Below are 15,298 nucleotides of genomic sequence, written 5' to 3'. Positions count from 1 at the left end.
ACGATTCACAGCCTATGGTCACACACCACTTGCACGTTGAGTAGAATCCATTTTAGTTCTGGTATAGTACAGTTTTGACATGTAGCGCCTGCAAAGCAATGTGCATAGAGTCAGTGGCATCCTGCAGTTTTGGAAAGCCTGCAATCTTAATGAAGGCACATGTTCCCTCAGCCAACTCTCTCTTGCAAGAAAAAATGAAATGTAGTTGACTGTCTTTGAATTGAGACTATCAGTGACCGCCCTTAAGCAACATTGGTAGGCAAACTCTAAGATGTAGCAAATATCTCCAGCTCCAGCCTGGATGGAGCCAGACACATAAGCATATCGCCTCAGCTACCTTCACAGCCACTGGCAATGATTCTGTTCCTGCTGTAAAGTTGCAGTTGTGGCTGCAGCACGTGACAGATTTCAGTGAGAATGTCCTTATGAAAGTGCAGGCATCTCGCACATTATTCCTCACCCAGGTTCAGGTCACACAGTTGTTCCCTGAGCACCGTGGGCAACTTTGGCTCCTGCTGAGAGCCCCTTTTTCCCCCTTCCTGCTCCACTTCCTTTTCCCCTCTTCCAGTAGCTTGCTCATTCTGCCAGTCACATTGTATTCCAAGGGATATACCCACTGGGAGATGGTCTGGGAGCAGCTGATTTGTACAGAAGCCTTGCAGTCAGGAAAAAGTCCTACAGCACCTGCCACACCGCTCCCTGTACAGACATTTATGCCTTGAACACACAATGGAAAGTACCAAACACTTGTAGAATTGTAGCAACAACCAGGAAAAAAACCAGCCAGCAACTAGCCTATAAGTAGTTCATGATCCTGTCAAACAGAGCTGGGGGTCGGGGGGGAGGGGCCGGCACTTCCTGCTGCTGAATACTCATTTGGCTATGTGAGGTTAAGAGCAAATGCTGCCAGGACTGTTGAACTCCAAAATGGCAGAGCTGGGGTAAAATCAGTGTTGTACACTGATTGACGACATGATTCCCTACCCTACCTCTGATGGACAATCACTGCCTTTGCGCTGATACCTACTTCAATATGATATCAGGTAATTTGCTCCTCAGGTATGCGTGAACTCCACCGATGCCATTTTGCAGTTCTTGGGGCATGGGAGGATTCCCCTGGTTGGGGAATCTAGAACCAGGGCCACAGTCTCAGTATATGGGGCAGGCCATTTAGGACTGAGATGAGGAAAAATTTCTTCACTCAGAGGGTGGTCAACCTGTGGAATGCTCTACAATAGAAGGCTGTGGAGGCCGGGTCACTGAGAATATTCAAGAAAGAAATTGATAATTTTTTGGATATTAGGGGTATCAAGGGGAATGGAGAGAAAGTGAGAATATGGCGTTGAAATAGAGGATCAGCCATGATCATATTGAATGGCGGAGCAGGCTCGGAGAGCAGCCTACTCCTGCTCCTAGTTTCTATGTTTCATAACCAAAAAAATAGGTACTAATGAGTCCAATTCCTTGCCCAAAGTGTGCTGATTGCATCGTCAGCAAAGCAAGTTTTGAAAAATGACTGAGCCAGACAGCAACAGGGAGATCAGTAATCGGAATAGACACCGCCATTAACCTCATACTTGAATAAGCTGTCACCTCAACTGCGAATGCTAATTCAGCCCCTTACTTCTGTCAGCCTTTGTAACTCTCACTAGACAGCTCCCTTGATGAGGCCTTCGGTGATTGAAAAAACAATATTCCACACAAATGTCAATGGAAATAGATTTATTTTCAGAGTTAATCATAATTCTTTACAACTTCGAAAGGGAAACTGCATCTTTATTCTGTTAAGTTGAGGTTAGGAAACTGTAGATGCGCTATTATTTTAGAGAGGCAGATAGCACTAAAATAGAGAATAGTAAGTTAATAGATGGAGTAAAAGGCCATTTTTTTTATTCGTTCATGGGATGTGGGCATTACTGACCAGGCCAGCATTTATTATCCATCCCTAGTTGAGAGGGCATTTAAGAGTCAACCACATTGCTGTGGGTTTGGAGTCACTTGTAGGCCAGATCAGGTAAGGATGGCAGGTTTCCTTCTCTAAAGGGCATTAGTGAACCAGATGGGTTTTTACAACATTCAACAATGGTTTTATGGTAATCATCAGACTTTTAATTCCAGATTTTTATTGGAGTCAAATTCGTGGTGGGATTCGAACCTGGGTCCCCAGAGTATTATCCTGAGTTTCTGGATTACTAGTCCAGTGACAATACCACTAAGCTATTGCCTCCTTTCCAAATCAGGGTTACACTGCATGTATGTGAATGCACGAAGTATAGTTAATAAAATTGGGAAGTTACAGGCACAGATTGCCTCGTGGGATTATGATGTTGTGGCAATAATGGAGACCTGGCTCAAGGAAGGGCAGATCTGGGTGTTAAATATTCCTGGTAACAAGCTGTTCAGAAAAAATAGGAAAGGGAAAAAAGGAGGTGTGGCATTTTTGGTCAAGGAGAGTATTACAGTACTGGAGAAAGAGGATGTGTCAGAGGATTCAAGGACAGAATCTATTTGGCTAGAGCTAAGGAATAAGAAGGGTGCAATTACATTGCTCGGTGTAATATATAGACTATCAGCTAGTGGGAAGGATACAGAGGAACAGATCTGTAAACATCATAGAGTAATTATAATGGGGGACTCTAATTATCTGAATATAGACTGGGATAGTGGTAGCGTAAGGGGCAGTGAGGGACAAGCATTCCTAAATTATGTTCAGGAGAATTTCTTAACGGCAGTATATGTCCAGTCCAACAAGAATGGAGGCACTGCTAGACCTGGTTCTTGGGAATGAGGTGGGCCAAGTAGATCAAAGGACAGTGAGGGAACATTTAGGGGACAGTGATCATTGTATCATAAGGTTTAGGATGATGTGGAAAATGACATTGGTCAATCCAGAGTAAGAGTAATCAACTGGCAGAGAATGGACTTCAGTGGGGCAAGAATGGAGCTGGGCTGGATGGACTGGAATCAAAGGTTGGCAGGAAAAACAGTAGCTGAACAATGGTCTACCTTCAAAGAGGAGATGGTTTGGGCACAGTCAAGGAATGTTCTCTCAAAGGGGAAGGGAAGGGTAGGACAAACAAATCCAAAGCTCCCTGGATGACAAAGGAGATAGAAATTAAGATAAAGAAGAAAAAATGTGTTTACGACAGGTGTCAGGTAGCCAATACAATTGAGAACCAAGCTGAATACAGAAGGTTCAGAAAGGATGTGAAAAAGCAAATATGAGAAGCAAAGAGGGATTATGAAAAAAGACTGGCAGCTAACACAAAAGGAAATCCCAAAGTATTCTACAGCACAGCAATAGTAAAAGGATGGTAAAAGGAGGAGTAGGGCTGATTAAGGACCAAAAAGGGGATTTACATCTAGAGGCAAGAGGCATGTCTGAGATATTAAATGAATACTTTGCATCTGTCTTTACCTAGGAGATAGATGCTGTCCAGGTCATGGTGGCAGAGAAGTACACTCATTCACAAGAAGGGCTTAAAATTGATAAGGAGGAGATATTGGACGAGCCTTAAAGTTGATAAAGCATGGGGACTGGAGGAGATGCATCCAAGAATATTGAAGGGAGTGAGAGTGAAAATTGCAGAGGCACTGGCAATAATCTTTCAATGTTCCCTGGATTTGGGAGAGGTGCTGGAGGACTGGAGAATTGCAAACATTACGCCCTTGTTCAAAAAAGTTGTAAAGATCTGCCCTGCAATTACAAACCAGTCAGTTTAACTTTGGTGGTGAAAAAACTTCTAGAAACAATTATTTGGGATAGAATTAATAGTCACATGGGAAAATATGGATTGATTTGGAAGAGTTAGCATGGATTTGTTAAAGGAAAATCATGTCTAACTAACTTGCTGGAGTTTTTTGAAGAGGTAACAGAGATGGTTGATGAGGGCAAGGCCATAGATGTGGTGTATATGGACTTCCAAAAGGCATTCGATACAGTGCCACACAACAAACTTGTGAGGAATGTTATAGGTCATGGAACAAAAGGGGCAGTAGCAACGTGGATACAAAATTGGCTGTGGAATAGGAAACAGAGAGTAATGATTAATGGGTATTTTTCAGGCTCGTAGAAGGTTTGTAGTGGAGTTTGGTATTGGGACCCTTGCTTTTGCTGATATATATAAATGATCTAGATCTTGGTGTGCAGGGGACAATTTCAAAGTTTGCAGACGACACAAAACTTGGGAGAATTGTAAACTGTGAGGAGGACAGTGTGGAGCTTCAAAAGGACATTGACACATTGGTGGAGTGGGCAGATAGGTGGCAGAAGAAGTTCAATACAGCGAAGTGTGAGGTGATATACTTTGCTACAAAGAATATGGAGAGACAGTAGAAAATAAAGGATACTATTCTAAAGGGTGTGCAGGAGCAGAGAGACCTGGATGCATACGTACATAAGTCATTAAAGGTGGCAGGACAGGTAGAGAGAGCTGTTTCTAAAGCATACAGTATCCTAGGCTTCCTTAATAGGGGCATAGAGTACAAGAGCAGGAAGGTTATGATGAACTTATAGACACTGGTTAGGCCTCAGCTGGAGTATTGTGTACAGTTCCAGGCGCCACACTATAGGGAGGATGTGAACGCATTGGAGACAGTGCAGAAGAGGTTTACGCGAATGATTCCAGGGATGAAACACTTCAGTTATGAGGAAAGATTGGAGAATTTGGGAAGAAGGCTAAGAGGAGGCTTGACAGAAGGTTTTAAAATCATGAGGGGTCTGGACTGAGTAGATAGGGAGAAATTGTTCCCGCCCGTAAACGAATTGAGAACCAGAGGGCACAGTTTTGAAGTATTTTGCAAAAGAAGTAAGTGCGAGGTGAGAAAAAACTTTTTCACACAGTTAGCAGTTAGGGTTTGGAATGCATTGCCTGGCAGGTTCAATTGAGGCATTGAAGAGGGTATTGGATGATTAAATAGAAAAAATGTGCAGGATTGTGGTGAAAAGGCAGGAGATTGGCACTAAGTTAAAATGCTCAGAGAGCTGGCTCAGACACAGTGGGCTGAATGGCCTCCTACACTGTAACAATTCTGTGATTATGTGACCTACTGCCTGGAGTATTAATCCCTGAGTTTCATTCTAAAATGTCGCTTTTCAAGTTGGGGTCTGCAGACACTAGGGGGCCTATAGATTTCTGTCATTCTCAGACCACATAGATTGCACACCATAAGCATAGAACCTCAAAAATTCTGTATTCTACATGGTTTTCTTTTTTGCTGTTTATATAAAACTATTTTTTTTGCATTGGCATTATTGTTGATTTTTTATTTTGGGCATCAGGCATTGTCTTTCTGAAGTTGGGACAGGGAATCCCTGAAATGGGTCAGTATTTCCAGGGGGTCCCCAGAAGTGTGTTGGTATTTACACAGGGAAATGTGTTGGTATTTGCCAGGGTGTCCCAGGGAGCATTGGTATTTACACAACGTCCCAGGGAGTGTTGGTATATACAGGGGGTCCTTGGAAATGCATTGGTATTTACAGGAGGTCCCTGGGAGTGTGTTGGTATATACAAGGGGTCCCTGGGAGTATGTTGGTATTTATAGGGGTCCCCAAAATTGCCTTAGCATTTGCAGAGGGTCCCCAGGTATGTGCCACTAGTTGCAGGGGATCTCGGGGTCTTGTAAGATAAGGCACACACCAGGTAGTGCATTTCTCTATTTAAATATTGGGCCCTGCAGTTGTATTTACTAAATCAATCTACTTGTAATAAAATAATCGCATCTCTTTTATGTCTTGACAGATTTCACCAGAAATATTGCAGCCAGTTTGAAGGAGCCTGAAGGCAGCTGGCAATACAGAAGAATGATCCTTTACTCTTGCTTTTTGTGCTTCTGTGAAAAAGACTTGTCAGTTTGTTGACTAATTGCTTTTCACTGGTCCTGGAAAATCACAACGGGCACACGTCCAAAGCAAATCTCTGTAGTGAGCCCAACACACTGCAGCTTTGACTCTGCTTTCTTTAAATTCGCATATCTCTTGGGTTTTCTCAGTACAAATCTCCATTTGGCCCGAAGTGGTAGTGGGGGGAGTGAAGATGATAAAGTACTGGGGTGAGATCCCGGTGTCCTCCGCTCAGCCCAGCCGGAGCTCTTTTGACCTGCTACAGCGGGAGTTCCGAACGGTGGAAATCCAGGACCCTCCATTGCACCAACCCTCAGCCGACAGGCCCCGGCCGGCGACCATGCTGGATGTGCCGTCCGAACCCTGCGGCCTTACCGTCCACACCATCCAGCTGTTGCAGTACAACCGGCGGCTGCGGAGCCTCGTTGCCGCTGCTCAGGCACAGGGCCAGCCACAGATGGAAGGAGTGAAGGCCGAGGAGGCTGAGGTCTTGCCGCCAGTACCCAACTCACCGCCCATCCCGGAGGAGCTACTGCCTCTGGACAGTAAAAGCCCGAAGCTGCCTTTCCAGTTGAGGCACAGTGACCCGGAGAGCGACTTCTACAGGTGAGCTTAAATGTGCTGAGATGGCAAAGAAAGAGAGAAAAACTTGCATTGATGCAAAACCTTCCATAAACTCAGGACATCCAAAAGCATTTTACACCCAATTATGAAGTTGTAATGTAGGAAATAAAGCAAGGTCCACAAACTGTAACATGACAATGACCAGATCACCACCTGTTTATTATTGTTGTTGTCTGAGGGATAAATATTGGTCGAAGCACTTCTTTGAAATAGGAGCCATGGCATCCTTTATGTTTACCTGCAAGGGCGCACGTGGGCCTCAGCTTAATACCTCATTAAAAGGATGGTACCTCCGACAGTGTAGCACTCCTTCAGTACTCGGTCTAGATTAGGTGCTGCACTCGCTAGAGTGAGACTTGAATCTACAACCTTCTGACTCAGCGGCGAATGCTGCCTCTAAGCTATGGTTGATATCGTGTCATGGAGTAGGAATGATCTATGGAGGTGTTGCGGTAGAATGTTCTTCAAGGTATAATAATGATAATTGGGAAAAAACAGTGATTTAAACCTCGACAAGGCACTTAAAGGAGAGCTGTATCCTTCTATATTATCGCAATTGATTTTTCTTTTACACTGACTATAAATTTGCTTTATCGATCCTGCTATGGTTAGGTCAAGTGATTTGTTGCAACAAATCTTTTGCTATTGTTAAGATCTATTTGACACAGCACTTTCTCTGCCTCCATAACTACTTTTGGGCAAAATTGCAGTACTCGCCCACAAACCGTGTGAGTGTAGAAATTCATGGGACTTGTTGCACCTGCATGTCTATTTGAAGGGGAACAGGTTGTAGCTATGAGGAAAGAGCACGGGTGCAGGACTAATTGGATAGCTCTTTCAAAGAACTGGCACAGTGACAATGGGCTGAATGGCCTAACAGCACTGTGATTCTCATGGGATTTAGTGGTTATCCAAATCAGTTTCACTGTGAACAGTGCTGCTCTGAATTTTATCTACTTGTTCCTCTTAACACACACATGTCCAACTCCCTGTATCTTCAGTTTAAGATCAAGATTTGCCTCACTGTCTTCCACTCTTAGCTCACTTTTCTCCCCCTAAGGACATCAAAAGTAACCATTACTTTGTTTTCACTCATACAGATTTTCAAACACGGGGGTCATGCATTAGGCTCTTCGTTAGCTTTTTCAGCAGGGCAGCTTGTACAACAAGAAGATTTGCCATGTAATTTTGGCTAATCACTTATGCTCTTATGTTATTTTGGTTTCAAACCAATTCCCCATACAATGTCATTTATATAGATTGCATAGTCAGGTTCTTTTTCATTTTTCAGTTCTTCCATGGGATGAGAGCATCGCTGGAAAGACCAGCATTTTTTGACCATCCCTAATTGCCCTTGGGGAAAGTGGTGGAGAGCAACTACCCATCCAGCTGGTGTAGGTACACCCACAGTGCTGTTAGGAAGAGTGTGCCAGATTTTTGGCCCAGTGAAAGTGAAGGAGCGGCAATACAGTTCCAAGTCAGGATGGTGAATGGCTTGAAGGGGAACTTGCAGGTGGTGGTGTTCCCATGCATCAGCTACCCATGTCCTTCCAGGTGGTAGAGTTTGCAGGTTTGGAAGCTGCTGTCAAAGGAACCTTGGTGAGCTGCTGCAGTGCATTTTGTAGATGGTACACACTGTTGCTATTTATGCACTGGTGGTGGAGGGAGTGAATGTTTAAGATGGTAGGTGGGATGCTGATCATGCAGACTGCTTTGTCCTGGATGGTGTCAAGCTTCTTGACTGCTGTTGAAGCTCCATGAAGTGGAGAATACTTCATAGAATTTTACAGAACAGAAGGAGGCCATTTGACTAATCGTGCCTGTACCAGCTCTTTGGAAGAGTTATCTGATCAGTCCCTGCTCTTTTCCCACACCCCTGAAAATTAATTTTTTGTAAATTAATTCTGCAAATTAATTACGCAGATTGACAGCTTTAAACAAAGGAGCATGGAAGAGATAAGGGGCCTCATTTTTAAGTTTGCTGTAAAATGGAATCCTTAAAGCGTGGAAATGCCTCAAGTCGCCTTACCAAACTCATTAATACTGATTCTCAGGTCCCCTGTTCTCCATCACATTGTTAATGATTGGTTGTCCAGGCTGTTCACTAGTGTGCTGGGAAGCATATATCTCTTACAGGTCACTAGGATTTTTCACACTTAGAAGTAACCCTACAAATCAATGCTGTAATAGATAGTTAGTTAGAAAAGCAGGAAGAAGCTTTCCAGTTCGTAAGTTCAAGGTGAGAAGCACGAGGTCTAGGGGACATGTGAGGAAAAACTTTTTTACCCAGAGGGTGGTGAGAGTCTGGAATGCACTGCCTGGGAGTGTGGTGGAGGCGGGTTGCCTTACATCCTTTAAAAAGTACCTGGATGAGCATCTGGCATGTCATAACATTCAAGGCTATGGGCCAAGCACTGGTAAATGGGATTAGGTAGGGAGGTCAGGTGTTTCTCACATGTCGATGCAGGCCCGATGGGCCGAAGGGCCTCTTCTGCACTGTGTGATTCTGTGATTCTGAGAGTGGTCCGTGCTGATAAACTGCATAGTTTTAGCTGGTGAGCTCCCAGCTAGTACCGTACCACCCCCCACCCCCAACACTCTTAGGGTCCCTAAGCTCTTGCTGTTGCAATTTAACATCAAAGCTATTGGATCTTGAGCAAGTGTTTTCTATGGGGGCAAAAGGTGTGTGTTCCCCATTAGGTTAAATCAAAACCTTTGCCTCCTCTGGATTTCTCAGTGCCATGTTTTAGAGATCTGCAGGGACAGCAGTGGGCCATTCAGCCTCTTAGGTCTGTTCTGCCTTTCAGTTGGATGGCTGCTGTTTATCTGAAAAAAAAATCTATCGATCTTTTCAAATCTCAATTGACTTGACACCTTTCTGGGGAAGAGAGTTTCATTTTCCCTTCAGTGCGACTATGGGTTTCTCAACCTCATACAGTGGCCGAACAAAGTACGATTTTGTGGTCCTGTTTTTAGCACGGTGTCACTGCTAGCAGCATCACTGCCCCCACTTCCCAAAAGAATTAGCTGTAACCATTGTGGTTTGTTCCCCAGGGGAAAAGGTGAACCTGTGACGGAACTTAGTTGGACATCATGTCGGCAGCTCCTCTACCAGTCAGTTGCCACAGTCCTAGCACACGCAGGCTTTGAGTCTGCCCATGAGGGCGTTCTGGAAACGCTGACAGATGTCGCCAGTGATTACTATTTCAAATTCACACGGCTCCTGCGCTTTGCCACGGATCGAGAAGCACGGGTCGGGCAGTCCCCATTCCAGGACGTGATGGAACAGGTATTCCATGAGGTGGGAATCGGCAGCGTGCTCTCCTTGCAGAGGTTCTGGCAACATCGCATCAAGGACTATCACAGCTACACTCTCCAGGTAGGTAAACCACATCGTAAACACATTCAGACATTTCAGATCTTCCCCCCACCTCTGCCAGTGGCTCGGAATAATGCCACAATGACACTCGTGCCTTCAACTGCCTATTTTCTAAGCTTCGGAATTCCTTCCTGAAGCTTTCTACCTCTCTCTATCTCCCTCTCCTTTAAGATGCTCCTTAAAAATCTACCTTTTGACCAAGCTTTTAATTATCTGTTCTAACACGTAATTGTGTGGCTTGGTATCCTTTTTTTGTTTGATAATGCTCCTGTAAAGCACCTTGGAACATTTTACTATTTTAAAGGTGCTATATAAATGCAACAATCATTGTTTCTGTGAAGTTATTGTTCCAAGTTGTCATGCTGTTGTATGGTACTGAGCCAAGGGAGATCCCAGGTTCTGTCCTTAACTGCGCCATCTTAGCTGATCATGTCTGGGTGTGATAGTGAGGCACTGTAGTTGCCTCAATACTCTGGCCTCTATCCAGCTCTACCGCCGCGCCCCCCCCCCCCCCCCCCCCCCCACCCCCCCCCCCCCCCACCCCCCACCTTAAACCAGCTTATATTTCACCTCTTTTCTATTTTTACTTAGTTCTGTTGAAGAGTCATACGGACTCGAAACGTTAACTGTGTTCCTCTCCGCCGATGCTGCCAGACCTGAGTTTTTCCAGGTATTTTTATTTTTGTTTTGGATTTCCAGCATCCACAGTTTTTTGCTTTTATCTAAGAGCTCATGGTGTTGGGGCAACATATTAACATGGATAGAGATTGGTTAGCTAAGAGGAATCAGAGAGTAGGGATAAATGGGTCATTTTCAAGTTGCAAGCTGTTACTAATGGAGTGCCACAGGGATCAGTGCTGGGGCCTCAACTATTTACATTCTATATCAATGATTTGGATGAAGAGACCAAATGTATGGTAGCAAATATTGCTGATGATACCAAGATAGGTAGGAAAGTAAGTTGTCCAGAGGACGGACAAAGTGCTTTGGATAAGTTAACTGTGTGGGCAAAAATTTGGCAGATGTAATGTGGGAAAATGTGAACTTGTCCACTTTGGCAGGAAGAATAGAAAAGCAGTATATTTTTGAAACGGAGAGAAATTGCAGAGCTCAATGGCACAGAGGGATCTGCATGTCCTGTACATGAATCATAAAAAGTTGGTATGCAGATACAGCAAGTGATCAGGAAGGCAAATGAAATGTTGGCATTTATTGCAAGGGGAATCGAGTTTAAAAGTAGGGAAGTTTTGCTACAGCTGTACAGCGCCGTGACAAGACTGCATCTGGAGTGCTGTGCACACTTTTGGGCTACTTACTTAAGAAAGGATATAATTGCATTAGAAGCAGTTCAGAAAAGGTTCACTCAACTGATTCCTGGGGTGAAGGGGTCATCTTAAGAGGAAAGGTTGGACAGGTTGTCCCTGTATTCATTGGAGTTGAGAAGAATGTGAGGTGATCTTATTAAAATATCTAAGATCCTGAGGGGACTTGACAGGTTGGATGCTGAGAGAATGTTTCCTCTTATGGGGTAGTCTAGAACTAGGGGACGCAATTTAAAAATTAGTGGTCACCCATTTAGGACAAAGATGAGGAGATATTTTTTTCTCAGAGGGTCAATAGACTGTGGAATTCTCTTCCCTCAAGAGCAGAGGCTGGGTCATTGAATATGTTCGAGGCTGAGTTAGATAAAATTTTGATTGACAAGGGAGTCAAGGGTTATGGTGGGTAGACAGGTAAGTGGAGTTGAAGACACAGATCAACCATGATCTTATTGAATGATGGAGTAGGATCAAGGGCGCTGAATGCCTACTCCTGCTCCTAATTCTTGTATTCTTGTGTCACACATCTTCGGTCATATGTCAGGTCTCTAACCAAATGGAGACTGAAAGATTTGGGCCCATATTTCCTAATGTCCTGATTTTTGTTTAATACTTAGTAATTTTATATGATAAACCTATAAACACCACGTAAATGATTACTATGGAGATTGCAGTGTAAACATTATATTGAGGGTTCGCCTGTCAGAGTGCAATCCCATCTGTTGTGCTGCTGAGATGCAGGTCACCCACCACTTCCTGCCACTTTGCTTTCCAGTCCGTATTTCCCTTCCCGACAGGCAAGTTTGAATTTTATCTATCTCTTTTAATCGCTTTTTTCATTTTAATATATTTTATATGTTAACATAATGCTCTCATTTTAAGTGGCTATCTAATTTTCTGTGCTATGCCACCTATAGGGTTATATAGGGCTCCACTGGTCTTTTAATGATTGGTCTTTTGCTCTCTGCAGCCTCTCCCTGGCCCTCCACTGGTGTTTGTGATCAGCCCTGGCCACTTTGCTTAAACTTTTCTCTGTAGGCTGCTGCTCACCCACCCTGCCACTTCAGCTAGTTTGATGCCTTTTAGATTAACTTCCTGACTCATAAATTAGTTCCCTGCCACTTGAATTTTTCCCCTTCACCCAGCCTCCAGTACTACTGAGGCTTGCTACCACAGCTGGTTTGTTCCTGTCACTTCTGTATGTTTGTACTCCTTTACTTTCTATACCTCTTAACTTCTGTCCCACTGCTAAAGTTACTGATTTATTTTGTGGCCCTGCTATTTAAATTTTAATGTCTCCCACCTCCTGCTTCCATCGCTCCTGTACACAATATGTTAGGCAATTATACTTCTCTAATATATATTTAATATTACTTTGTATCCAGACTCACACAGTAGATCGACTAATATAATTTTTTTAAGTTGGAGGCAAGGGCTGAATGGCAGAATAAGTTTGGCCTTTCACTCTGGAACTTGGAATAAGGATATCACCAAAGATCATTGTGATGAAAATCTCCTTTCTCGACCTGCACGAGTCCTACATGAAGTCAGTTTGGGTGGTCTTAACTCAATTCCTCATGAGCCTGAATCAAAGCATGAAAATGCTCCTAATCTGCTACTACTATCCTCAAAATAGGCAATTTCACCTCTGAGACTTCAAGCATTGCCTGGTGTAGAACATGGGATCATTATATTCATGCAGCATTGGTACCTTCTAAAGTTGGGACATTGCTGGGGTAGAATTATGAATTATCTTTGGTCATCTTACACCTGTTGACCGGGAAAGGTCTATTTTCTAGCATTGCTATGGACACATAAAAAAACCCCCACATCTTCTGCATTAATGTTGTCCCACCAGGATATCTTTGAGCAGCACACAATGCTCCCAAACTCACTTACTGACTGTTTGTCTTGTTTTCACATGGACTTTTGTCTACAGGTGAGCAAGCAGCTGGCTGAAGAGTATGAAAAACTGGTTAGTCCCGAAAAAATCTCAACTGAGGACACTAAACCATTGAAGATAAAGGATGAACCCATCAGTGACATTGCTTTCCCTGTTAATGAAGAGAACGAATCTGATCTGTCTGCAGGGGAACAAGCCTTGCAGCTTGGGGTTCTGGCGCAGGCTCATGAACGTTTTGCTGCTGCACTGGAGGTTGATGCATCCCCTCAAACATCAGGTGATGGCACATTTTAAATTCTACTATATTTCTTCGCTAGGTTACCAGAACATGTACAGCGGAAACCTGTGAATTATGGACACCTTAGGGTCTGGCAAAGGTGTCATATTTATGCAGGTGTCCTTATTTTCAACATTAATGTTATGTATAATTAAAGTAAAACAGTAGAATGAGGAGTTCTATACCCAGCATCCATAATGGCAGGGAAACCACTCTAATCCTGAGACAGATTCATGCAAGCATTCAATCCCAGAGATGGAATGGTTTCTCAGCTACAATGGAGGCTGGGTAATGAGCTTGCCATTACAAAAAACAGCTCTTTCACAAACCTGCTGCTGCCTTATGTCTCCTGTGGTGTTAAAGCTAGAAGGCTTCCTCTGGCCTATTTTATATGCCTGACAACTCCAGTTCTCCCCCTTGAGGATTTTTGTGAAGTCTGGAGAGAATACTGTACTGAGTTGCTGCCTTATCCAACAACCTATAAAAGATTGAAAAGAAGAAAGCTTCATTTATACCACGCTTTTCTTATCTTGAGGTTATTCTAAGGCACAGTGAATTGCTTTGAAGTGATTTCTAGGCAGATGTGACAGGGCAATTTCTGTGCTCACACAGGCTTCCAAGCATATTAATAAGCATAATGACCATTTACTAACCAGTTCTTTTGGTGTAATTGGTTGAGTGAATAATTTTAGCCAGTACACTAGGCAAACTAAACAGCTCTCCTTAAAACCTGCCATAGGGTCTTTTATGTCCACTGAACAGTCAGACTGTATTTAATGTCTCATCTAAAATATAACATCTATGACCTTGTAGCACTGATACATCAGCCTAAATTGCATCCTTGGGTACAGCGATAGTACTTGAACCCACAGCCTTTTGAATTAAAGGTCAGGAAACTACCAGTGAGCCAAGTCAGCATTGTTGCTGAAATTTCCATTCAGCATGGAGAAACCCAGCGCTGCAACACTGTACAGATAAAAGACTTGGTTGGCACCAATGGACTCCACCTTATATCTCCTAGCTAATGGCAGGTCAGGAGATGAAGGCGGTGTTCATGCTGAATACCTAAATGCTGCTGTAATTGGAGGGAGACAGTGCATTGAATCATTGAACTTGGAGATCAGTGCCATAAAAACAATGAATCTCCGTAGAGCATTTCCGTGGCTGGTGGATTAGATTCTATTTGAGGCAAGAAATGATTCCAGGGCAATGTTGTGGTATTTAGCAATCTTAGTAGGACTTTAAAATGTTGTTGATATTGTTGGCTCTTTAAAACAGTTCTTTTGTCATCATGGCATGTATATCCTCAAATGTAATCTGGCTGAATTTCTCGTGTGTGAGATTATGTAGGGTTGTGATTGACTTAATAAGGGATCATGACATGTAGTAAGACTCAGTATCCCACCTGTACTGCTTTCATTGATTTTAGTAAGGCTTTTGACCTAGTATCTCAACCGTCATGGAAGTAATGACAGTTCATGGCCACACATTGGATTTAAACTAGTATATGTGCGGCAGCTCCAAGATTTGTATATAGATTGGTGACTCACTTTCCTCTTCTTCTTGAAAGAGACGTGAGCAAATGCCTGCTATCACCTACCCTTCTCCTTATCGATGATTTAATAAGGGATGGCTTTGCCTATTTATTCCAGAATCTCTGAAAGTTTTATGGTGGTTTTTTTTGGACATAATCTTTGAGCAGTCTCACCTGGTGCCCAAATACACTCTCTATACCATCTACCAGGCTGTGACCAGTGGGCAGTGCCAGTGGGTTCCATATTATGGCTTTTCACTATTCGGGAATCTCCACCAGCAACTGTACAGAAGTAGAGGTTGGAGCATGTCCCCAGCCTTGCCTTGTCATGGCGCAGGGTACAGGGAGACTTTCAAATAGAAAATAGCAATTCAACTCTTCTTCCTAAATCACTGATTTATTTTTTGAAATAAAAGCAAG

At 43.4% G+C, this 15,298-nt stretch overlaps 1 protein-coding gene across 1 annotated transcript in view; it reads left to right on the top strand.

Annotated features, from left to right (window-relative positions):
- supt7l (SPT7 like, STAGA complex subunit gamma) overlaps window positions 1-15,298 on the top strand; it is a 39,867-nt gene that overhangs the window by 22,981 nt on the left and 1,588 nt on the right. The window contains exons 2-4 of the mRNA XM_041187884.1: window positions 5,742-6,448; window positions 9,521-9,845; window positions 13,104-13,344. Of these exons, the coding sequence (XP_041043818.1) occupies window positions 6,036-6,448; window positions 9,521-9,845; window positions 13,104-13,344 (979 nt within the window). The 5' untranslated portion in view covers window positions 5,742-6,035. The remainder of the gene's footprint in view (window positions 1-5,741; window positions 6,449-9,520; window positions 9,846-13,103; window positions 13,345-15,298) is intronic.

Source organism: Carcharodon carcharias, chromosome 5, assembly GCF_017639515.1.
Source record: "Carcharodon carcharias isolate sCarCar2 chromosome 5, sCarCar2.pri, whole genome shotgun sequence".
In the NCBI taxonomy this organism is placed as follows: domain Eukaryota; kingdom Metazoa; phylum Chordata; class Chondrichthyes; order Lamniformes; family Lamnidae; genus Carcharodon; species Carcharodon carcharias.
Note: the sequence above shows the minus strand (reverse complement) of the source record. Positions and strands in the feature narration are given on the sequence as shown.